The sequence below is a fragment of the Myxocyprinus asiaticus genome, chromosome 2 (genome assembly GCF_019703515.2).
Source record: "Myxocyprinus asiaticus isolate MX2 ecotype Aquarium Trade chromosome 2, UBuf_Myxa_2, whole genome shotgun sequence".
NCBI classification, from domain to species: Eukaryota; Metazoa; Chordata; class Actinopteri; order Cypriniformes; family Catostomidae; genus Myxocyprinus; species Myxocyprinus asiaticus.
This window is the reverse complement of record NC_059345.1, coordinates 21,275,873-21,302,250: the sequence shown is the minus strand read 5'-3', so window position 1 is coordinate 21,302,250 and position 26,378 is coordinate 21,275,873. Positions and strand designations below refer to the sequence as shown.

The window sequence follows — 26,378 nt, the reverse complement described above, 5'->3', positions numbered from 1 at the left end:
AAAAATGACTTCAACTGTATGTATAATAACTACAGACTAACCCACACCCTAACCCTACCCCTAAAAGAAAACATTTTGCATTTAAAATTTTTAGAAAACAATATTTGCCTTACTTATTAATCATTATACTGAATAGCAGCCCACAATTTGGAAACACATATATTAGAATCAGTCTCAATTTCAATCACCTTTGCAGTCCAGCGTTTCTCATCAGAGCGAATTGTAGCCTATACAGTATTTCATATTTTCAAATACCTTTCTTACAAGGTTATAAATTAAAATTTGTATGTGATACTTTATGACGCACCCACAAAAGATGCATCAGGCGACCTGTAACTGTAACTGGACAGAGGGGAGTGAGCTCTTACTCAAGTGTTCCATACCTGGTGGATATTGTGAGAAGTGCAACACATGTATTTTAATTCTAAAAAGCCCGTCTGCGATGTACCGAGTGATTTCACATGATGGTTTGCCTGAAGGCACATGAAAAAACGCATGTTTTCAAATGCAGCATCTGTACAGTTGAGGATGTCCCCAAATACCCCCAAACTATAACTAAGCACACTCACGTTCCATTGGTCACAGCTTGCATTTGGTTGATCTGTCTTACGTGCTCTATGACATTTTAATTTTTGGCCACTTATTCACGTTTCTATATATCCAAACAAATTATGGTCATTCTCTCACATGGCTACCAGTTTCTTCCAAGGGACCACCAGACCACAGACATGCAAGGAACACATACACTCCCTCTCACATACACACACACACACACACACACACGCACACAAAACACACTCTTAAAGTCAACAAGCATCAGCAAGCATGACACAACACACACACCACACAAGTTTTCACATTGTAAATGCACAGTATGTTATAGCACATAAGAGCTGTATGAATGTAAACATATCTCTCAGCAGTATTCAGCGATGACTTGTACTGGAGTTGTGCCAGGCAGGCTTATAAACCACTAGAGAGAGTTTAACCCATCTGGCCTCTTAAACATTCCATCTCTAATACTCTTCCAGCTGCCAGCTCATCAGTACATATGCGTAAACATACAACACAAATAAAAACTCCAGCAGAGCAAGTGTCCAAGAGAAGAAAGCAGCTTACAAGAGCAGAGGTCAGACAGAGAGAGAGAGAGAGAGAGAGAGAGAGAGAGAGACACAGAGAGACTTAGAGAGGGAGATTATCTGAAAGATCTCTCATTCTCTTCTCAAGATAAGGCTGGTATGAGTTTAAACTATTTTATTAATAAGCAAGTAAACAAATAAAGCATTTTGTGGCTCGTGTTATGAGATCAGACATCTCTAATGCTGTTCAGAGAGTCAAATAAGCTGGAATGTAAATCAGCTGCAGGATCTACAGTACTGAATATTAACATAAGATTTATTAAACACTAAATGTATTTCTTCAAATATAGTACAGATGAAGAGCTGAGAGAACATTACTCTTAGGGAAAGTAGACATTGAGAAGACCGTGGTGTAGCATTTAGGTCAAAACACGAGCCTTGGTGCTAATGTGGGTGGTACAAGTTCAACTCCATCCAGAAACAACCTGACCTCATTCCCTCTTTTACTCCCCCCTAATTTCATGTCGCTTTCCACTATACATCTAATAAAATCAAATAAGAGGTTAAAAAAAGCAAGCAATGAAAAACTGGCTTAGATAAATGGATAGGAATACACCTATAGTAAAAAGAAACACACTTTTCTTCTTCCTGTACAAGCGTCAGAAAGATGATAAGAATGACAGAGAAAGGAAAATATAAAGAATGTTAAGATAACCAGTAGCTAGTAATACTTACAGCTTGTATATATAATGCATTATATCTAAAAGTATTCTTATCTCTAAAAGTGTCATGACACCCCCGTAGTTTAGCACCAATCATTCAAAACCTCGGACTGAAAAAAATGGCTTATGAAATGAGCGGGAAAAGATGTAAAAAGCTGGGAGAGTAAAGGAGTGGAAGGGTGTGGGAAGAGCTACAACTCACTTCCAAAACCAACTCAACAGAGATGACTGAACATCACATTATGAGTTGAAAACACGGGTTTTGGGGCACTTTGCTGTTTATCAATCATTGGACAAAAGTGTAAAGACGATAGAACAGTTTGCAAATATATTTTTTTATATTTTATATATTTTTTTCAAACTTTTGAGAATGAAATAAGAACAGCACTCAGAGCAGACATTACCAGACACTGACAGTGTTTGTGGCATAATGTTGATTACCACAGAAAATACTTGACTCTTTTTCTAAAAGTAAAAGTGCAGTAAGGTACTTAAAATGAGCCTTCGTGTTATCCTGTCCATGATCAGATGCAAGGAGGAGATAGATATGTGTGCCGTCTAAACAGAACAGCCTCACCTCATAAACAGCTGCTTTATTTTTGGAGCGCTAGAGTAGCAGAACTGCAGCCCCTCTCATTTCTGTTCCGCGAGTGCTGTTGAAGCCTTGCGTCTGTCCAGGACTGCTGTTACATCTGTGAATGAGTTTGAATTCCCCGCTGTAATGCCAACTAATGCATAAGGCAGCACAGCGATTGGAAGGAGGCGTTCCTTCTCATGAAAAATATGGAGAAATGTTCACAATCGAATGACGTTTTAGTGAACTCTATAACCAACCACAACTCAGAGTTTACACATATACCTCATATTTTGAGATGTTCTTTCAACATTTGTATTTAAACCGGAAGAACGAAATGGCTCAATAAAATGAAAAAATAACCACTTTCCCTTAACAATAAACATGAGTGCTATTATTGTGTTTATTGATGTGTAACCTGTACACATCTGTTAACATCTCAAAAAATGTGTTTTGGTGTTTCGTTATATAAATATTCATGTATTACAATGTGTATTAGAAGACTTACATATAAGATTATAAATACTTTTGTAATGCACAAATAATATCTTTTTAGTGCATTATATATACAGGCTTCAAGTAAAGTGCTGGCAACAGACCTCTCCAGACACCAGCTTTCTAGAGAGCAACCCTCATTCTCAGACCACAAGCATCATGAGTGGAGCAAGACTTGATGGGATAGCTCTGCGGGATCACTGTGATACATGGGGTCACACGGGTTTACAGTGCAGGTTATTAAGTCCAGAAAGAACATCATCAGGCATGGCTCTTTCATAACTATGATACAGCGGCGGGCTGACAGTATGGAGATGAGGGTCAGAAAGGAGGAAGGACATCCAACCTAACTGGGTCATGTCTGTGGGCAACAGCATTTGTGAGCAGACCTCTGCCTGAGAGTGCATATGACTGTAAATCTTTTCTTTGTATACAGCAACGAAAGTCTGTAAATCTGTTCTTAAAGCTGTGTGGGTTCAATTCAAACTGGATGAGTCATGTGTGCATGAGCCTAAACATCCAATGAATTTTAATTAAAGAAAGAAATGGCAAAGAAAGAAGGAGGGAGGATTAGGGGAGATCAGCGTGTTAAATGCCCAACAGTTGTTTCTGGCCACTCAGATCTTGGTAATATCACTCTAAGATCCCAGCAGAGAAAAGGTGAAAGTGTGTGTTCGACAGAATTGAGCTCTAAAATAATAATTCATTATGAAATTGTGTTTGTTGGTGTGTGTACCAAGGAAAACTAGCAAAGCCAGTTTGTGTTTTTTGTGTGTGTCTCACATGATCGCGCTTTTTCAGCAAAAATGTTCGTCTAACTGTCAGAACATCCGTCCATCCGTCTGTCCATCCATCTGTCTGTCCCTCTGTCTGTCTGTCCTCTGCACTTCCTTATTTCTCCCTTCTGGCTCTATCTTTCTTTCACTTTCACTCTGTATACACCTACTGTATTAGTTCAGTGTCAATACTGAAGTTGTTTTAGGTCAGCCTTTCACCACCCAAGGGAACACACACACACACACACACACACAAATTTATCTCTCTCTCTCTCTCTCTCTCTCTCTCTCTCTCTCTCTCTCTCTCTCTTTTTAACCAGTGTTGGCCAGTGAAACAGTCATCCTCTGCTCCACCCTGACCCACAGCATGACACACTCATCATCTTGCTAAATTATCCTTGACACACGATACACGACATCAACTCGCCGCTGACGCAATGCTGCCAAAACATTTGTTTGCCCTCCGGAAAACTTTTACTTCAAGAGCGGAGACGAAGAAGTTGTTGAGGTGAAGGACAAAAGTGTGCTGGGAGAGAGCGAGGGATGAAAGGAAAAGAGGGAAGTAGGTCAGTGGTCTGAAGGGAGGAAGGAGATGGCATTTGGTGAAAGAAAGTGAGAGGGAGAAAGAAAGAGAGATAAAGAGATGGAGAAAGAGAGAAGGAGGGGGTTGCTAAAAAAGGAAAGATGCCAGAGAGTGAGTGAGACAGAAGAAAACAGGAGAGAAATAAAGGAACGGCGACTTTGGGAGAAGAATTCTCGTGGACTGCTCATTTCTGGGTCATGTCAAAGCCAAACAGCAAACAAGAGCGAGTTTGGACAAACACATGGGCACACGCGGAGACAGCTAAAATGGTTTCAGTGTGTGCTGTACACAGTCGAACATCTTAAAGACTGTAATCACATTTCACTGTCGTTTTAATTACAGGTTCTAATGAAAGGAAGCAGAATACTGCCAAATGAGCCCAGCAGTGAGTACACTGACAGCAATGTGTGTGCAAGAGAGACCATGCCTGTAAGCCAAACATGGAACAAGGTCTCTAAACACACACACACAGTAAGAAAACACTTTTGCAAGTCCTCAATCCACTTTGGCCCCCTGTTTGACAGAGCAGCCAGACCTCGGCACACACACACTCCAACATCTGGAGTACTTTAAGGCTGGAAAGGCTCTACAGCCAACCATAATTCACTGGGAGTATGTGTGTGTGTGTGTGTGTGTGTGTGTGTGTCTGTGTGTGTGTGGAGAGAGAGAGAGACCAACTAGGGAAAAAAATTGTCGCCTTCTGTGAGAGATCTTGTTGAGCTTTCCAATTGGAAAATTGTATCGCTCAGAGGTTGTTCTTTCATATCTCATGAGACATAGTGTTCTCAGTTATGTTTCATTTAAGTATCAACGTTGTCTGAGATGTTTCTCCTGAAATTGCTTAGAAGATGATTATAAATAGACACAAATGAGACAATTGTTGGCATACAGTAGGAGTTGAGACTTTCTCTTGAAACTCAGACTAAAGACACATGAGATTACTCGGGGTCCTTTTGTCGGCAGCCATATCTGAAAGGCAGGAAATTTAAGCTTAAGACTCCATTTGCTCACCATTTAATCTCACTGGTGTCTAAGATAAATAATCAAGATATTAAACAGATCTCATTTGGGATTTTTCTTTCCTGTGGGTTGAGCTCTATGTCCATAATTTGTATATCCAAAGTGCACGAAACCCCAAACATTTCCATCATCCCAAGAGAGAGTGAGAGAGAGGGGGGGGGAGGGGGTTAGATGGAGAAAACAAGAGAAAGAGAGAAAAACAGAGAGAGAGAGATGAGGAAAAAGGGGAAACATGGGGAGGTAACCAGTTGAAATAATGTATCTTGACATCTGTGCCTCCGTAGGGCTCGAGGGAGAGAGAGCGAGAGAGACAGCAAATGACAAAGAGGGAGATGGACAGAAAGAATCAGAGGAAATACAGTACAGATTTTTGACTGGAAAGACAAAGAGTGATAAGTGAGATTTGAATGTGTGTATATGTTTGTGTGTGTGTGTGTGTGTGTGTGTGTGTGTGTGTGTGTGGTTTGATTTGCTGAATGTGACATACTTTCTGTTGTCTGTCCTCTGTGAATTTGCAGACTGGAGCAGGAATAGACGAATGAGGGTTTGGATGGCTGGAAGGAAGATCTTTTGGCTGAGTGTGTGTGTGTGTGTGTGTGTGTGTGTGTGTGTGTGTGTGTTCGACAGAAAGAATGAAAGACAGAGAGAAAATGAGTGGGAAAGAGGGAAATCATTTTTAATTTGTTTATGCAAAGGACTAAATTAGTTATTCAATCTTTTCCAAAGCCACATTGTTTTTAGATGTGTAAGAGTGTGCAGTCACATAACAGAATGTATAAGTGTAGGCAAGTTTATGGATCTCAATATTTGTGTGCGTGCGTGCGTGCGTGTGAAAAAGAGAGCATTTAAAGAGAAAAAGGTTTTTGGTAGGGATGCACGATATATCGGCATCTGATATATTATTGGCCGATAACTGGGAAAATATTATCATTGCGCTGATAGTTTAACTACCGCCTATATTTTTGCAGATAATTATTTATGGTTTATTTGCATGCACCTGAGAATCTCTGGCCCAGTTTACACCTGGTCGCTTAAATAAATCTCCTGTGACCACTTGTGTTTGGATTTCGAAAGGAGGGTCTCTGATTTTATGACGACATGCACCAATCACTATGTCATTGTGCTACTGGACGATAATAAAAAAAAGCACGAACAGAACTAGAGTGCTGTTTCCCCCAGATGCAGTTGAAATTTAATCAAAGCACAAACGCAACATTTCGAGCAGAATTATCCGTTGTTTTGGTGGAGTACCTCTGTTAGTTCAGCTTCTGATGTTTGTTTCTCATCTGTGTCCCTGCATGTTGATATCAGTACATTAAAGAAGATCTGTGAAGTTCGGACAGTTATTTCCTTTTAAACAGCACGTTACTGGTTACTAAGTTTAAACTCTTGTTTTAGTGCAGCGGTTGATTGACAGGTGTCTGGGATGCATTCAGGATGGATTAGTATTTACACCTCAGATGCGATGTGGTCACATGCATTTTTGACTGCCTTCATATCTGTTTTATGTGATCCGATCACAAAACATCTTGGACCCCGTTTAGACAATAATTATAATAATTAATAATTAATATTATTATATTATTATTTATTATTATGTATTTATCGCTTAACAGTTGTGATAGGATCACCCGAAATGCATCTTAATACCAGGTGTAAATGGGATCTCTGTCAGACAGTGAGAGCCAGGCTAGTGTTGCAAGCTAAGCTCATGTCGCTCCATTAGGATTATTTCAACATCTCTGCACCTTGTAACATTGTTGTGGGGCTGGTTTTAATCATGATTATGTGCTGTACTGTGAGTAACGACATGCCATTTTCCATATTCTGTCTACGTTTCATGAAGCAATAAACAAAAACGCGAAAACATTTATGTACATTACTTGGGGGCAATCATTTTTCACTCATTCATAAAACAAACAGAATATGGAAAATAACATCTTTACTTACAGCAATGGATTGCAATTAAAACAAGCCCAAACACAACATAACACAGTGCATTGATCTTGAAATAATTCTCACAGACTGACATGTGATGGCTAAAGATAATAGTTTGTGAGTGAAACTAATATACTTGTATTTTAAGAGTAAAGACTTTTCTAATGTTATAACTCATGACTATTCGATCTACCTGATGTTCTTACCGATTCCCATTATGATTGTGATAACATTTAACAAGTTATACAATGGAACTGCCACAGATGAGCGCTGCAATAAGCGTCTTTCAATGAGACATGCATGTCCACAATGCGCGCACATAAATAACACACAAACCACCGCTGCACTCGCATTCTAGCTGCTTGAATAATTATTACACCATGTATACAGTGATTAGGGTTTGTATTGTGTGTTTTGTTGTTTAATGTTCGTTACATGCTGTTAATTTATTGCCTCATTTTGGTTTAATGGATTATTACATCTGTTAGAATTTAATTATACTCTGTGAGCGATTCATCAGGATTACCGTAATTATGCATATAAATGGGAACCATACAATTTATGGAAGTGTACTGTCATTTATTTTTCATTCAAATTAGCATGCATCTGTAATGTAGGCACATTTCTGGTTCATGTTACATCTGGCAAACCTTAAATAGCAGCAGTTAAGAGTTTCCAAGCTTTTAAATGACACCTACCTTTCAAATAAGTAGCTTTTAATTGATAAGTTCATTTAAATGTTACCAACATTTTTTAGGTTAAAAATTTTTTCAGTGAACATTCTAACTTATTGTTGGGAAGTCAGATTAATTTGAATAATCTGGTTAATTTGGATGGTTTGTTTCAATTAGCTCGTTTAAAAAACGAATTCACTGATTTATTTCCCACTGAGGACCTGCATACACATCACACAAAAAAGAAGAGATTATTAAAACAACATTTTAACTAAATGTTGGACAATTGATTCATGTTAATGAATCGCGTTTGTTTGGATGGTTCACTTCAAAGAACCGGCTCAAAAACCTAAGAACTGAATTGTTAGCGTCATCCCTCAAAAGTGTTCCCAGTAGTCCAACTGATCACATACTGATGTTATCACTATGTTATCAAGTTTTTTAAATCAAGGTGTACTTGATTTTAGGTGTATTTGTTGTATTTAGTGTATATGTATGTGTTCAAGTTTGAAGCTGTCACTGTATTGGAGACCCTGATTATGTTTTTTGCCAGACAAATTGTTTTTCACTCCTAAGCAAAGTTCTCCCTAACAGTCACATGATTTACAAATGCTTTGCAAATAGCTTTGACTGAAACATTATGAGGGATCGACTCAAAATAACAATCCGATCACAATTCACTATTCTAACTTCCCCAAATAACCACAAAAAACAACCTGTCCCATGAAACTGCCACAGGGTGCAGGTATGTCATACCTTTTCTCTTTTCCCTCATTTTCCAGACCCCTCTAGTTTGAGAGCAGTCTGTTAGCTTGTGAAGATACACACACATACACACAGTCCCTGGCCCCTACTGTCTGAGACAGCTTTGTGTTTGGAGTGTAGGGCACAGGGATTAAGTCAGATCTATAACCATGAATGGTGGAGTGTTGGGTACCTCTCTCCCACAGAATTAATTACCCTAATTAGACTCCTTAATTGCATGCATTTCAATTCTGGTTTCAGAGGGGAGGAACAGGCTCCACACACACTGAGCAGAAGGTGTGATGGCACCAACCCAGCTGAGGCATGCAACTTCTACTCCATATTAATAAGCTCGTTCACACAGCTGTAAATATATGGATGGAATATTAGCACTCAAAAGAGTTCATTAGTCATTAGAAGAGCATATTAACCCATTGGACAGAACATAATGCCGTAATGTCTTGTTTCTAAACGGTAGAGCATCTAATCTGCCCTGGCTGCGGTGACATTAGGGTCTTGTGTTCTTCTATTTTCAGTACACTGCGCTTGCAGTGTAGACAACTTCATGATTATAATGGGAAATGTATCAGCCACATAAGGCAGGGCCATTCATGACCATCTGATGCAAAATGCACAAAAAGTGGCAAGCACTTTCTCAAACTGGTAAGCTCCATTCTGATTGATTTAACGTAATTTCCGGGAGTCAGTAGTGTTTACAAATTCCCAGCCTTCAAAAGTTTGTGAAGTTTGTAATGTTGAATCTTTGAAAGATACTAAAGAGTTTACTTTGAGACACTTAAGCAAGTAGCAGTTAAACGAGATACACATACCTTGATTCTTGAGCACAGCTTTACATTTTACTTTGTTTTTAGGGTTATATCTGATTTCAGATTTACTCACCACTAAACATCATGTAAAAAAGCAAACTGTGGTTAGTTGGTTACTTTTCTAGTCAGTCAGATGACCCCTTCCTGTCTAAGTGGTCAGTTTTGGGCAAAGAATAAGAAGCAAAGTAGACCAGACTATACGGTGATAGTCAAAAGTCTGGCTATAATGGAAGTGAAGAACCAGCCTGCAAAGAGTATTGTGACATTGAATCTTTGAAAGATACTCAAGAGTTTACTTTGAGACACATAGCAGCAAGTAAACAAGATACATTAACCTTGATTACTTAACTTAATATTTTCGCTCTAAAGCTTATATCTGCTTTCAAATGTATCCCCCGCTAAAGCATTATGTAAAAAAAAACTGTGGTTGGCTGGTTAAGATAAGTCAAGTTGGCTTCACACTGTATGATTTTGGCCACGATTTTGTCAGCTGAGACAAATTTCAGGAATCGAGAAAGATTTCTCTTGTCATAGGGCAAAATGAGATGCAATGAATCTAAGCCTCCAACAAAGTTCTGACAGTGTCAGAAGTTTTGCATCACAGTTGTGCAGTGTGACTGCCCCAACGACATATGAGATTGAACAGTGCTGTCAGTTGGAACGATTGGGACCAAAGTCTTGGCTACGATGTATATCATACAGTCTGACATAATGTTGCATGGCTTTTTCCCAAAGATCCCACTGGGATAATATCTTACAGTCTTACATGTAACAATCGTGAAGGATCGTAAAAATCATACAGTGTTCACCCGACTTTAGTCAAGATTTCACTTCCTGTCTAAGTTATCAGTTCTTGGCAAAGAATAAGATGCAAAATGGGCAAGATTTTATGGCGATATTCAAAAGTCTGGCTAATGGGATTGACATAGCACACTGGCAGTGTAGACACATTTGTTTATTGTAACAGGAGCATTCTAGTTACTGTAACATTGCTCGCTGTCAATAGATTTGCATGCACTTTAAAGATTCAATTTCAGACAAACTGAAACAATAATATTTCTTTTTTAAATGTCATATTAGCTCTTTAGTCTAAAATCCTTACAGTCCAATTTTTGTGTCGTCAGATTAACAGACCTAGATAATGTGACTGTAGCTCTGCTTCATCCAGCATGTGTACATATTAATCGGCCCTTGGATCAAGACCTTCCTTCCTTCGTGCCTGCCTTCAAATATTCAATAATGTATTGTGTCATGTATACTTTGACAGACAGATGAATACTGTAGTTTGACTACGCAAAAATCCACTGTAGCTCATTTATAACTGCGCACATAAACTTACTAAGTGTAGACAGGGTGTAACGCTGTTAGGGAACTCTGAACTTGATATGTCTGAGATGGTGAGCTTTGCTAAAATGATTGGTTACAGACACACACACTCCAAAATGCCAGTGTACCATTGCATTTTTAACGATTATTAAAATCTTGGCACGCCAGCCACTGCGCCTGGTGAATTATAGCTTTGGCATCAAGCACGGTAGAATGAGAAATCTGCCAGAAAGCGAAAAGGGGGCCAAAATAGGGAAGGAAGGAATAAAAAGAGATGACAGAAGAGGTCAGATAAGGGGAAATTTCTACTCTGAGCTGGATAGATACACTAGCATTAAAGAAAATAAATAAACAGATTAAAAGATTGATCAGAGTGACAGATGAGTGGATGAGGATCTGGAAGGAGATGGAACAACAAATGAGAGCGGCGTGAAGACAGCCAAATGAACAGTTGGATTAATGTGTCCACAGAGGGGAATGTGTGTGTGGTTAGGGTTGGGAATCGAGAAACAGTTCTTGTTCAGAACCAGTTCAATTTTTTGAAGAAATACCAGAACCGAATAATTTTCATGATATTTGACTCCATTAACAGTTGCATTCTATCGCCGATGCTTTGCCACTAGTGAAACTGCAGTGCTACAGCAGAATATATGTGATTGTCAAGACAAACTTTGTCTGAAAGTTTATGACATGAAAGATTATGACATTTCGTCAATGTCCAACCAATGCCCAATGTCCCAAAGCCTTTGTTTAAAAAAAACAAAAAAACATTTATTGTCTGCTATAGGAAAACCATCCGATCAGTTAGAAACAATGCTATAGTACACTAAATTAGAACAGTCTGAAGGTCTCTGCCAAGTTTGCAGCCAGCAGCCATATCACCCTGTAGCTCAAGACTGGTTGCCCACTGAAGCAAAGTAGGGTTGAGCCTGGCCAGTACTTGGATGGGAGACCTCCTGGGGAAAACTAAGGTTGCTGCTGGAAGAGGTATTAGGGAGGCCAGCAGGGGGTGCTCAACCTGCGTTCTGTGTGGGTCCTAATGCTTCAGTATAGTGATGGGATCACTATACTGTAAAAAAGCACCGTCCTTCAGGTGAGACATTAAACCAAGGTCCTGACTCTCTGTGGCCATTAAAAATTCCAGGGCATTTCTCAAAATGAGTAGGGGTGTACCCTGGTGTCCTGGCCAAATTCCCTCCATTGGCCTTTCTCAATAATGGCCTCCTAATAATCCCCATCCATTAATTGGCTCTATAACTATAACTATAGCTGGTGAGTGTACTGGTGCACTATGGCTGCTGTTGCACCATCCAGGTGGATGCTGCACACTTTATTGCTGGTTTCACATAACAACAAACATACAGTGCGGCCAGTGTTGTCTAATTCACAAACAAATGACCCTTATGAGCAGGTTCTTTGTAATGAACTGGTCAAAAAGACTGACAAATCACTCAGTCATAAATCAGCACCCTCAAAAGTACTTAAAGAATCATTAATGGAATCGTTAAAGGTGCTATAAATTATTTCAGTCAGAATCTGAACCAATCTCTCTCTCTCTCTTTCTCTCTCTCTCTATCTCTCTCTATCTGTCACACTGTCTCTCTCGTGGACAGCTGGTCAACCTCAATCCCAGCACAACACTTTAATCTCCCTCCACACACAGTAAACATTCTCATTGCAAAAAGTGTCTTTGTCATTATATGAGTGTGTGTGTTTGTTTGATGAATAGATGATCTAGGTAGATTTACATCATGAGCCTGTGTGTGTGGATATTATGGAGTGGGATCAGTTTTTCACATGTGTGTCTGAGTCTGTGTGTGAATTAATGCCAGAAGGATCATTCATTTTCCACTGTGTATTCACACAGACGCTGTTGCTCTAGCAGCTGTGTGTGTGTGTGTGTGCACTCTTTTCATTATTGCTATTAGCGGGTCATGTTTGCGTGATCCTGCACACTAAATTGCGGCCATGTCGTCGTGTTTCTGCATTTGGCCCAGTGAGGTAGTGTCAAGGGTCAATGGCATGGTGTGTGCTGGATAAGCGCCCCTCCTGTTCCCGGGAAACACATCCCTCCACAAGTGGTTCCTCAGCAAGATGAGACACAATGCTGGCTTTCTCTGCTACTGCATAGAGAGAGAGCAGAGGCTATGTGTGTGTGATGCTAAATGAATCACACAATGTTAACTAGTTGGAATCCAATTAGTGTAGGCCTCTTTGTTTCTGACCTTTAGGGAGTTTCTGTCCTATCCTTCCATCCATCCACACACACACACACACACACACACACACATGTATTCCTATCGTTACGAGGACTCTCCATAGACATAATGATTTTTATACTGTACAAACTATATATATTCTATACCCTACACCTACCTCTAAACCTAACCCTCATAGAAACCTTTTGGAATTTTGACATTTTCCAAAAAACATTGTTTAGTATGTTTTTTAAGCCGTTTGAAATACAGGGACACTAGGGGTGTCCTCATAAACCACATTTATAGCATAATACCCTCGTAATTACTAGTTTTCTAACCTAAACAAATGTCCTCATAAACCACAAAAAACAACTCACACACACACACATTTAGCTATCTAAAAGAGGAGTTTCTATATACAGCTAAGTAAAATGACTACATACCCTAAAAGAATATTTCTGCATCCTAAAAATAAAAATAAAATAACAGCATTTTATTTATCAATCCATTTTCCAATTTGAGGACATTCCTGAATGGAATTTTTATCAGATTTAGATCACTTTTGTCAATTTTTTGTCCCCAAACTACAGCTAAAATACACAGACATACACAAACACACAATTTATCACTCACTACACCACAAAAGTGGCACTATGACACATCAAACTAACACATAGTGGACACACACACACACACTGTGGCACTGTTCTGATTCTTGACCTAAATTGGGGAGGCGACCTGTCACATTCTCTTACTCACACTCAACACACACACTTATTCACATTTTCATTCCTCGCAAACTACTTCATCCTTCTCTTTCCTACAAAATGTGCTAATGTGCTAATGCGTTTACATATAACATTTCGTGTATTTGTGTGTGTGTGTGTGGGCAGGTTTAAGTGGTTTACAAGGACTTTTTTTTAGGTTACAAACTGGTAATTACAAGGGTATTATGCTATAAATGTGGTTTATGAGAACATTTCTAGTGTCCCCATAATTTAAATCATATAAAAAACATACTAAATGATGTTTTATTGAAAACGTAAAAATGGCAGAAAGTTTTTTGTGAGGGTTAGTTTAGGGGTAGGGTTAGAGTTAGGGGATAGGATCTACAGTTTGTACAGTATAAAAAACATTATGTCTTTGGAGAGTCCTCATAATGATAGCTGCACCAACATGTGTGTGTGTGTGTGTGTGTGTGTGTGTGTGTGTGTGTGTGTGTGTTTATCTCAGTACATTTCCGTGCGAGCATTAGCAGGATGTGTCATAGGCTATAAGTCTTTCTCACACACACACACACACACACACACATTGGACACACGCTTGACGAGTGTCACGGATTGAGAAGCTCAGGACCCAAGCGCAGAGATTAAAAAAATAAAAAAAAGGAATTTATTTAATTACAAAAAATGAATAAAAAAACAAACCAAAACTCCCACAAGGGGGAAAACAAACATAAACAACCCCATAGGGGAAAACGGTAATCCATGCTGGGGCAGAGGTAGGGATGAGGGAAACAGGACCGACCGGACCGAGTGGAGAGAATCAAAAACAGGACCAACATGAACCGACCAACAAACAGACTGACTGGAAACACACAAGACTGGAAACAAGACAAACTGGCACTGGACATGAGGAGACTAAAATAGGGAGAGAAATCAACAGGTTAACAAGACAGGGCAGGTGTGACTAATAAACAAATAATGGGCAAAAAAGGAAGCGGGGTATGACGTAAAACAGAGAGACATGCGTTAATCCAGAAACAAAACAAAGCCATGTGCTCTCACAAGACTACAAAACACCTGAATGGCATGAGTGACCATCGCCAAGACTATGACGCAATATACGCCAATGCCAACCGACAAACAAGACGAGAGAATGCGTAGCAACGCCAAACAAAGTGTTGCCACACATTCTCACACTAAACGAAACCTGAGTGTACATCACGAGGCAAACGGCACGCGATGCACTCAACACGCGACAAAAACAAGACAGGATATCTGTGCGAGAGTTTGGCCACACACACACCTGACACTTTAGACCGAAGTGACCGAACCTCAGAACAACATGAAGACAGCTCGCGACCCGAGGCGCACCCGTGTTTGCGAGACAGACAAACTATTGACACGAGTGCATGCTGCCAAGATGACATAAGTGCGATACACCCATGTCAATAACAGACAGACATGGATCACGAGTGTCTGGATCCCGACACTATACTCCAGACATGAAACAAGACGGACTGAAGAGCGCACGGCAGGAAATATAACTGAAACCGCACGCTCACACAAAGACAGACAATGAAACACACCACAGACATGTGTTGAGCGTGTGTTTGTGTGTGTATGTGCATGTCACATCACTCCTGAACAAGATGATTTATCAGTCATTCTGTCAAGGATGCTCAACATGGCATTGCATGTTCATCTGTACATATGTTATGTGTAAGTGTGTGTGTGTGATTTCTTTCATGATATTCCTTGAATCCTAATTAGTGATGCTTACTAAGACTTTAAACAAACCCCCATTGCTAAGTATTAAACTTCAACATGAAACCCAGATGTGTAAGTTGCATCAAATCATGTGATTTTTAAGATTTGTATTCCCAGAGTGAATTTTATAAGGGAACGGTGTTCCCGTTCAAACTGGCTACATTTGTTAGGGGAATAAATAGTATTTCTATCTTTTCTCCACTAAATAGCCTATGAAAGCTTTGCAGGTTCCACACATAAATGTGTGGGATCTTCTGTGTCTGTGGTTGCCCAATGTTGTCCTGGCCACTCACGATAGATACATTCACACAACAGATCAACAGATGCACAGGGGAATCCATGAGCAACCGATCCAAACATGCACGCAACAGATCCACATGCGCTCAATTTACAAATCCAGGCACCAGAAGAATGCACAAATATACGGGTTTCTTTGCTCGGAATATCAGCCACAAGTACAGAAGTGTATGTGAAATTTAATGCACAAATAAATGCTGAGCCATTTGTATTGGTATTCTTCTTCAAGAATGTCTGTTCTGCAGTCTTGGCACACACACACTCGCAATGCTGGGGGCATGGTTTAGTGTGGCTGACAGCAAATGCCCATTCATTAAAATGAAGGGAAATATCCAGTAGATTTGGCTATTAAATGGGGGGGGTTATAAAAAATGTGTTCGGATTGTTCAGTTTCGACCAAGAATTTTCATTTCTCAAGTGTAATGTGGTTAAAGATTACAGAGATATAATCTTTATAATAATAAAGATTACAGAGATATAATAATTTTTTTAATAATACAATTCCATTTGTATCCATGATGGCAAAGCCCCATTTGCCAGCTGTCATTACTCCAATCTACTAAGAAAATAATGTCAAATAATCCTTAAGAAATCATTTAATATGTTAACTTAGTACTAAAGTAACATTTCTTTTTGTTAGAACAGTTAAATGGTTGTGCTACTTAATGAAGTGTGGAAATCGCAATATAGTGTTTTTTTGCAGTCTCTAATTTGAGAAAAAGACTCCTCAAAGGTCCTAAACTAGCAGCTTTAATTAACAGTTACTGTATATGCTGAACAGTTGCAATGCTGAAAGTAGAGGTTTCTTGAATGAACAGAAAGTTTGAAGAATACATCATTTATTTTAAAAGAAATAGTAAATTGTAACATTCTAACTGCATTCCTGTAATTTTTCAATTATTTTCAATCACTTTAATGCATCCTTGGTGACTAAGCCCCCTAACCCCCCGAGAGTCTCCCCAGTGAATCTCAGCCATTTCCACCACTGACAGTAACTAATTACTTACCAATATGTAATCAGATTACACTCAACACTGCCAGTAAGCAACCACCTAGAGACCATTCTTAACACCTTAGCAATTGCACAGTCTAATGTGGCGGTAACTTTTGAAGTGGCAAGCACCACTTACATTATCTTTAGAAACATCAAGTTGTTAGTGATATTCTTATCACTCTCATCACTCTGGGAATGCTTCCGTTTCAAATGGATTGTACCAGAATGTTCTGGTTGGCTAAAGCTGTAAAATGAATTTCATCAAATCCAATCAGATCGCAGGAGCCAGATGTATGCTGATAAAAACAACTCAACCAGAAACCGCAGGCAGAACGTAGAAGTTGTTGAGAAGTTACGTGTAAAAATATCTCTATCTCTTTCTGTTTCATTTACCTCTCTCCTGTCCCTGGTGTTTGTGGTTAGCTTTAGTCTCAGTAAGAAGGGGAAACTCTTTCTATTGCTGCCCCTCTTTTGCTTTTTTTACTCAAATCTTAAAGCAATCAGATATAAAAACATGGTAACACACAAACATGTTATACACACATGTGAAGATGTGTGATTTTCGGCATCTGTGTGTGTGTTTGAGCTGCTGTTCTTGAAGAAACATGGTAAACCTCTGTAAGACCCGTCTGTCCATCTTGTTCTCTCTCTCCCGCTCTCCCTCTCTTCCACTCGTCCTCTTTTCCTCTTGAGCTCTCTTCTCTCAATTTGAGTGACAGTTAGCCATCTGTCTGTGTCCACTGCCACAGCAAGGCCATGGCGATAAGGAGCCCAAAGCAGCTCCGCAGTCAGGTACCCCAAATCCCTCACGCTGACTGACAGCACCATGTGTGTGTGTGTGTTTATGAGCAACTCTGGTGTAAGATTGATATTGGAATGACTTCAAAGCAAAGGGAGTTGTGTATTAAAGGGATAGTTCACCTAAAAATGAAAATTATCATCATTTGACATCAAACCTGTGGAAATAGATATTTGATTTTTCTGAGCTGTTTTTTTTTTTTTTATCCATACAATAAAATTAAATAATTACCAGGGCCTGTCAGGCTTTGAAAAGAACAAACAAAGCACCATAAAAGTTCTTTAAAGGAATGATCCGGGTTCAATACAAGTTAAGCTCAATCGACAGCATTTGTAACAATGTTGTCTACCAAAGAAAATAATTTAGACTCATCCCTTGATTTAAAAAAAAAATCACAGTTACAGACACTTACAATTGAAATGAAGGGGTCAGTATATTACACAATGTTTCAAAAGTATAGTCACAAGATGTAAACATTATACATGATTTTATTGTGATAAAATTGCTTATAGGGTTACTGGCATTAGATTAGATTTACTAATATTTCATTATTAGATTTACAAACTTTACACTGATAAGGTTAGTAATGTTAACATGTATAATGTTTATGTCCTGTGGCTATACTTTTGAAACAATGTGTATTTTAACATTAATGGACTGGCCCTATTCACTTCCATTGTAAATGCCTTTCTGTAACTGAGATTTTAATAATAAGGGAATGAGCTTAATATAATTTTTGATGGAAATCAGCATTATGCCACAAATCCTGTCAATCTAGCTTAACTTGCTTTGAACATGGAACATTCCTTTTAAATAGTCCATTGACTTGTGTTCTAAATTCCAAGTCTTCTGAAGCCTTAGGATAGCTTTTTTGTTTTTAGCCGTTATTCATAAAAAAAATAAAAAAAAATTTCAGACTTCGCGAGTCAAGACTTGTCACGCTATGTATAGCATCAATGAAACCGAACACCATTAGTTATTAGGGATGGGATGATATATCAAATTTTGATATATCGCGAACCAAAAAATTGATGAACCATATTGTGGCATAACTCGATATTTCGACATTTGCAACATTGTTTTCCCTCCAAGTGATCAAAAATTAAATAACCCGTTAAACATCACAATCTCTCTATCACTTGATTTTACCCCTACTGTGCTTTTTTCTACACTGTTTACAGGGTTCACACAAGGTCCTTGAAGAGCTTGAATTTAGCTTTTAGAACTTTAAGAACCTGGAAAATTGGCTTGTTTTGATGAAAAGTGCTTGAGATTAATATGGATCGTTTCCTCCGTGTAACGTGTGTCCATCAAAGATGAGGCGCACTCCACTTTCAGTGAATAATGTGTCTTAAAGATCACCTATTATGGTTTTTCAAATATTACCTTTCATGTAATGTGTTATATAGCTGTTTGTGAATGTAAAAAAGTCTGCAAAGACTTACTTCCTGTACTAACCTACGTAATTTGGTAACAAAAAACCCCACCTCTGGTCTGTTTACATGTACAGCAAGTGCACACTGTTAGCCTGTTAGCTGTTAGCCTCTGTTAACCAGCTAAATCACGTTATTGTCAAACTACATATAAACTTACCACTGAGAAACGTCCTGTTCTCGTCGTGCTTGCGATAGTGGTTCGGGTTGATCTTCCGATGTATCACTATCGGACTCTGGCTCAAATTGGTAAGTTAAAACAGACATTTTTTCAGACGGAGCTGAAACTCAGATATGGAAGTGGGCGTTTCCTTTCTAACACGTGCTGTAAGCGGTAGACCAATCACAACAGACTGGGACATCTGACCAATCAGAGCAGTGTAGGCTCTCTGAAAGGTGGAGTTTAGAATGAATCCTTTAGACGGATCATTGAAGGAGTCGTTTTTGACACTGGGAAAAAAAGGTAATCCTGCAATTTAAATTTTGAGCAAATTAAAGTGTTTTTTGACCTTGGATGCATGTAAATCTATTGTATGAGACCTTTAAAACAAAATTAGGCGCATTTAAAAACCATAATAGGTGCACTTTAATATCTTTTCTGTTCTTTACAGTCAGATAAAAAAGTAAAAAGAAATATTAATTTTAATCTCACGCAGCATGGATGCGCTAAAGAAACCACGAGATTTTCGTTATGTACGCTGAACCGGAACACTGTGAGACGCTCGTTGAACCCTTAAAGCGACAGTAACCTTTTTAGCATTTCTTTTACAAATCAATGTAAACTCAGTGTTATTACTTGTAAATTGTACACATTATTTCAAACAGTGATAGCTCATATCATTATTATATACAATTTCATGATATAATATTCATTAATATAATGTAGAATTTTTTTATTTTTACAAAGTAAAATTTTGATTATAATAATGATGACATATAAATTATTAAAATATAAATAAACACTTTCAAATAAAATTTTCAGGACAGATTTTGTTCAGTTCTATTGCTTGTTCTGCACCTGATCAGCCTGAATGTACCCCACTATTTTTGAAAGCTTATTTGTATCTTTTCTTATAGAGAAAGGTATATGAGCAACTCTTATTATTTAAATTTGAGCATTTATATTGTGTATTAAAGAACTTTATTTTGATGAGAAATTATAATAAGCATTTTCCTCAAATATATTTTCAGAAAATAAAACATTTTTTGTAATATTTTTTCATTTAAGTGTTACTATATGGAATCGAGATTATTTTGAATCATAAACCTCATATCGTACATTGAACCAAATTGTGAGATAACCATATCGTCCCATCCCTATTAGTTATGGTGTAACCAACCAAATATGCAAAGTTTTGTATACGCGAATGTGATCTGAGAGCTACGGCAGAGATTGTTCAAAATGCCTCCATTTGTATTTGACTGAAAAAATACAATAATAGTGATTTGGAATGATATGAGGGTAAGTAAATTATGACAGAATTTTCATTTTTGGGTGAGCTATCCCTTTAAATGTGTATATGGGTGTGTAAACACTGTTAGCTAGTGACCTAAAGGCGTCTTCATGACCCTTGTGATTATTAGACAACGAGATCAGAGCAGCCATAATGACCCGTCAATGCTCCCTTCCACATAAAAATGTTCTCTCTCTCTCTCTCTTTCACGGATCTGTCCTGTTCCAGCTCATTTGAGCTACGCTGAATAAATTAATACATGTCAAGAGTTAGGTCCAAGACTCTAACGGTACACATACCCTTACACACACGCATGCACACATATGCTCATACACATGGGCATAAAGATGTGAGAAGCCATCATGCATATAAGCAATCAAATGTGGACTCTTGAACAGAACATCAAGCGATCATAAGAGGCTAAACACATTACACACAATTGCACACACAACTGTATTTTAAAGCAAACATGCATGCACACACAAAAATGCTAAATTAAATGTTCAATGATCCTTAAAATCACTTTTTATAAACCATCCCTCTCCTTTCTCCGCATCGACAGTCATTTGATGGTTTCTCTTTCTCCATGTTTCTCCATCTGTGAGTGTGTCAGTGTGTGTATGCCTCTGACCTTGCGTTTGACGACTCATGGACTGGCGCAGCCTGTCGATCAATTCGTTGGGCCTGTTGGAGCAATGATAAAGCCTGCAGCCTGTGTGTGTGTGTGTGTGTGTGTATATATGTGTGTGTCAGTATCGCCTGCAATAAGGCTTAACAGAACATGGAAGGCCCCTGGATTCTGCCCTATGTCCACATGCCAGCAAACTCGCACTTGTTTGCCTATTAAGGAGTCGGTGGAAGGTGAAGAAACTCAGAGTTTGATTCTTATCAGGGAGACACAGTGTCTGTGAGACCTGCTACTGCTAAGATTAGACACAACCCAACCGTCACACCTTCACACACACTTATAACACTCATACACACATGCTTACTCTGTACACGTCAGAAACAAGCACAAAAATATAACCTCAGGGTCCTGAGCACTGACTTCCGAACACTTCTCGTATTTGAAATGCTAGAGATAAGACACATCTTTATCCTGTATTAAAAGTTATGAATAGAATTTGACTAACAACTAACAAATAAAACATCAAACAAAATCAAAAACATACCATAAAAATAAAAAATTATTTCTGCCACTCTTTCACTCCCTTTTATTCTTTTTCTTTATGGAAATAAAGGCTTTCCACACCTTTTGACCATTGATTTTCCATGACTTTTCCAGCCATTCATGATTATTGAATTATTAATATTATTAATGAATAACTTATTTTTATAATTTTATAGAAATTACTGGTGCGAATTTCCATTTGTACGTCAGGTACTAATCTTTCACGCAATTTAATAGATTTGAATGATTATACACTGAAATGTGATTTTCATTACAATATTAGGCTATTTAACATCACTGAATCGACCTGAACACATTATGTTACACCAACAAAACTAATTCTAAGGGTTAAATCAGGTAAAAAATAGTATTTAAGGTAACAACTGCAGCTACCACTTTTTACAGTGTACAGTTTAACATACAAATGTCTACAAAAAGACATTAAAAATATCCTGAGATTTCAATGTAGTTTAAATTTTCGCGCCCCCATGCAGAGCACATTATTAAAACATACATTCACTACAAAAAATGCTATTATTTTTCCATGATTTTTACGTTTTTATTACATTTCATTGTTTTTTCTTTATATTTTCATGTTTTCCATGACTGTGGAAACCCTGGGAATAGCTAAAAAGAATGGGTCTCATTCATTAAACGTTTGTACACACTTTTTTGGTTTGGGTATGCTTTATGCAAATTACTAACATTGGGCACGCGAATGAGGGTAAAAACTAATTAATGAGCATTACGCACCTTTTGTGAATCTGGTGAAAAAATTTGCATGATGTGGGTCTGGGCATGTTAGAGCAATTGTAACTGAAAGCCCTGTGCTTTCCAGTGTGTCAAATCTACTTTCTGAAGTGTTGATATTGACGGGCTTCCGTTTATGTTGGCCTAGTTCCCTCTATGCTACTGTGTGTTGTTTTAAAAACAACCCCCAGTAACACGACCCAACGCAAGATGCTTCCATTTGATAAACTTACAATCAGCCACATTCCAACAGAAGATCACGACCTCTTAGAGAACTTAATATCCCAAACTAAAAACAAACCTAAAATAAACTCTGTGGTGAAATACCACCATGCCATCCCTTCGCATAGCACGGAAGAACCGATTAAATCAATAAACAAAAGAAGATGGTGAATGAACACACAGAAACAAACACACTCGCATACACATCACGTCTTTGAGACTATTACAAACAAAAGATCTTTTCACAAACAAACAGTTGCTAGAGAAAATAATCAATTGTTTTGATTTGTATCAGCAGGCACACACTGATTCAGGATCGTGCGCACGCACACAGTCACTCACCGATGATGAAGTAGTCCTGATTGGTTTTAAATTCATGGCCCCACAGGTTTGGCGAGTACTCCTGAAACTTGATGGTGAAACGCATGTCATTGTTGGGTTTATCGCAGGTGAGCAGCAGATTGGGGGCTCCGGTCACTTCACACCTGTCTGCCTGTTCCCGTGAAGACACCAGGTACAGTTTATAGTACTCATACTCGGCGGGAGCCCGGGGGCCGGGGGGTTCTGATGCTGGACAAATGAGATCCAAGCGATCCCCGATCTGAGGGTACAGGACATAACCCTTGTCATCACTAAACCTGCAAGAGAACAGAGAGAGGGAAAAATAGAGAAGATTAATGTCATGACAAAAGAGTATGACAAAAATATGACAAAGAGTATGAAGACAACAATTAAAATTATATTAAAATATATAAATAATTATAATTAATATTATATTACTATTATACTAATCCAAATACATATAGTAAATATCAATAAATATAAAAAAGTATATTATTATCCCTTTCAATATTATTTTAATTAAGATTTATATAATATTAATATTATATTAATAATTGTTATAAATAATTATCAATAGTTTAAAAATAAAAATACTTTTATTATAAATAAATACTACAAAATAGCATACACAATAAAATATTTGACTTATAATTTCTGAAAATCATTAAATTCATAATGTAAATATTAATAAAATAAGATAACCAATTTTCATTCATATACATTTAATTAAGATTAATATAATATTAATAATTATTATTATAAATACTTTAATTATAAATAAATATTATAAAAATACTTTTATTATAAATAAATACTATACAAATATATACACAATAAAATAACTGACCTTTAACTGACCTTTCGTAACTACATACTAACTAATTAACTAAATAAATTATTAACAACAGTTTTTTTTTTTCATTTAAACAATATATTGTTCTTTCTCTTTTAAATTCTGATGGTTTTAAATATTAAACATTCATGATAATGTTATTTTTATTTTTTATCTACTGACATTACTGTCTTTCTTTGTGATGGAGCAAGCCCGCAAAAACCTGCCCGTTAAATGTATAAGCAAAGAGGCAAAAATTCATTATGAGATACTTGCTTAATCTGCCCCCTATAACCTCTTGCCTCACAATACTGAGAGACATTCACACAATGCCACTTCCTATGTAAATGTCTGTGAGCTGCATGCTGGCTGCCTCAGGAACTGAGTGGCATTTCTGGAACAGTTGTGGGTCCAACCAGCCGCCACATTCACTGCATTTCTCACTGTGTTTACTTTATGCACCAATTCATCTGTACAAGTAAAAACGCATCCTCTTCTTTTATACCTCATTCATCTATCAAGCTCTCTCTCTCTCTCTTATGCCAGCAGCCATATCACCCTGTAGCCCACTGATGCTAAGCAGGGTTGAGCCTGGTCAGTAACTGGATGGGAGACCTTCTGGGGAAAACTCAGGTTGCTGCTGGAAGAGGTATTAGGGAGACCAGCAGGGTGTGCTCACCCTGCGGTCTTTGTGGGTCCTAATGCCCTAGTATAGTGATGGGGACACTATACTGTAAAAAAGGGCACTGTCCTCGGATGTGACATTAAACCAAGGTCCTGACTCTCTGTGGTCATTAAAAATCTCAGGACACTTCTCGAAAAGAGTATGGGTGTAACTCCGGTGTCCTGGCCAAATTCCCCCATTGGCCATTCTCAATCAGCCTCCTAATAATCCCCATCCATGAATTGGCTCTATAACTCTACTCTCTTACTCTCTCCTCACCACCAATAGCTGGTGTGTGGTGAGTGTACTGGTGCACTATGGCTGCCGTCACATCATCCAGGTGGATGCTGCACACTGGTGGTGGTTGAGGAGAGTCCCCTGTTCACTGTGTGAAGCTCTTTGAGTGTAGTGTCAGAAAGCGCTATATAAATGTAACGTTCATTCATTCATTCATTCATTCATTCATTCATTCTCGCTTCCTGTTTATTCAAACACCTACTGAAAGTGCTCTCTTCCGCTGCGTAATTCATCTGTAAGAACCAAGACTTCAAGGTTTCGATGGCTAATTTTCCAGAAATATGACATTTTGTTGTATCTTTAACAAGTGACTCTAATGAGAATGAATGGGGTAGCCTGAATCCAAATTCCACCCCGAGCCACTTGTTTCGAAAGGAAACTGTGTCAGATCAATGCATAGCACGCGTCTCGAGCTTCCAGTTTTCTCAGGGAGTTTCCTTTGAATTCTTTTTATGTAAACAAAAGACTAAAGGACTCGACAGAAGATAATTACCATTTTATCATCATCTTTAAACAGCCAGCCACACCAACGGCTATTTACATGTAAACAAATTAAGGCAGTTGGGCTTGTTTTTTTTTACAGGCTGCCTGTTTCCATGTGAATAGAATAGATGAAATAGTTTCATGAAATGACAAGTGCAACCATTTACAAATTACATACATTACCATAGCATGCTAACCCGAGGCATGTTTATTAATGCTAGTCGTTCATCCTTTTGTGAAACAAAAGAAGAATGTGTGAAATCATGCATGAGGGGGGAAAAGAAGGCTACTGTGTCTGTGATTATGTGTGTGTGTGTGTGAACAGACTAAAGTTTGGGTTGAGCTAAATATGACAAAACCTCCCTTTATGAACATTCAGGGACATCCTTATTTGGAAATAAATAAATGAATAAATAATGTTTTTTGTCTTCTAAAAATGCAACAACAAAAAAATATTTTAGGGTTAATGTTAGTCTATTAGCAATGGCAAAGCCTAGTAACAACTACAACACTGAAACTGAGAAAAAAATATATATACAAAAAAATATAAGTGATTATTGCCATTTTACACTCTGTTTTCTCTGAATCTGAGTATAGTTGAGCCAAACTCGTCTGCCACAGGACAGATTATAGACTAAGTAACCTAATTTCAGTCTTTAATCAGTTTTGACACAACAGACTATTGACACCTGGGTGATCGGATCGCTATCGCATAGCACTTGACCATATTAAACAAGTGTAAATGCACTCAAGATGCATTGTGATCAGATCGTCACTTAAACCAAGTTTGGAGGTGGTCAGGGATGGATTCTGACTATAGTCATCCATTGTTAAATCTTGTCACCTGAACAATGAACAATATATCATTATTTATTCCATTGGAATACACTAGGAATATCTTGTTTCTCTCCTCAAATCCTCACTCGCTCGTGTCTCTATCCTGTTTTCTAATCATTATGTGGCTCGCGCAAAAGTATCCGCTTACGCGACACTCGTACTCGCACGTTGCAGATTAGAAGGATATTTAGCACTTACAAAGCGCCGAACGCAAGAGGAATATTATTAATTTTGCTTCAGCAACCCAAAATTTAGCTTTGCCGTTAATCTAATTTAATGTTAAATGAAGGAAAACCCTGACTGTTAAACAGATGAAAAGCATTTACATTTTCCATCATTGTTTTTAAAAATCACT

General features: G+C 38.1%; 1 protein-coding gene across 2 annotated transcripts in view; it reads right to left on the bottom strand.

Moving 5' to 3' along the window:
• LOC127412973 (ephrin-B3-like) overlaps window positions 1-26,378 on the bottom strand; it is a 102,769-nt gene that overhangs the window by 18,451 nt on the left and 57,940 nt on the right. For both annotated transcript variants that reach the window (XM_051649730.1, XM_051649739.1), the window contains exon 3: window positions 22,911-23,206. In XM_051649730.1, coding sequence (XP_051505690.1) covers window positions 22,911-23,206 — 296 coding nt within the window. The remainder of the gene's footprint in view (window positions 1-22,910; window positions 23,207-26,378) is intronic.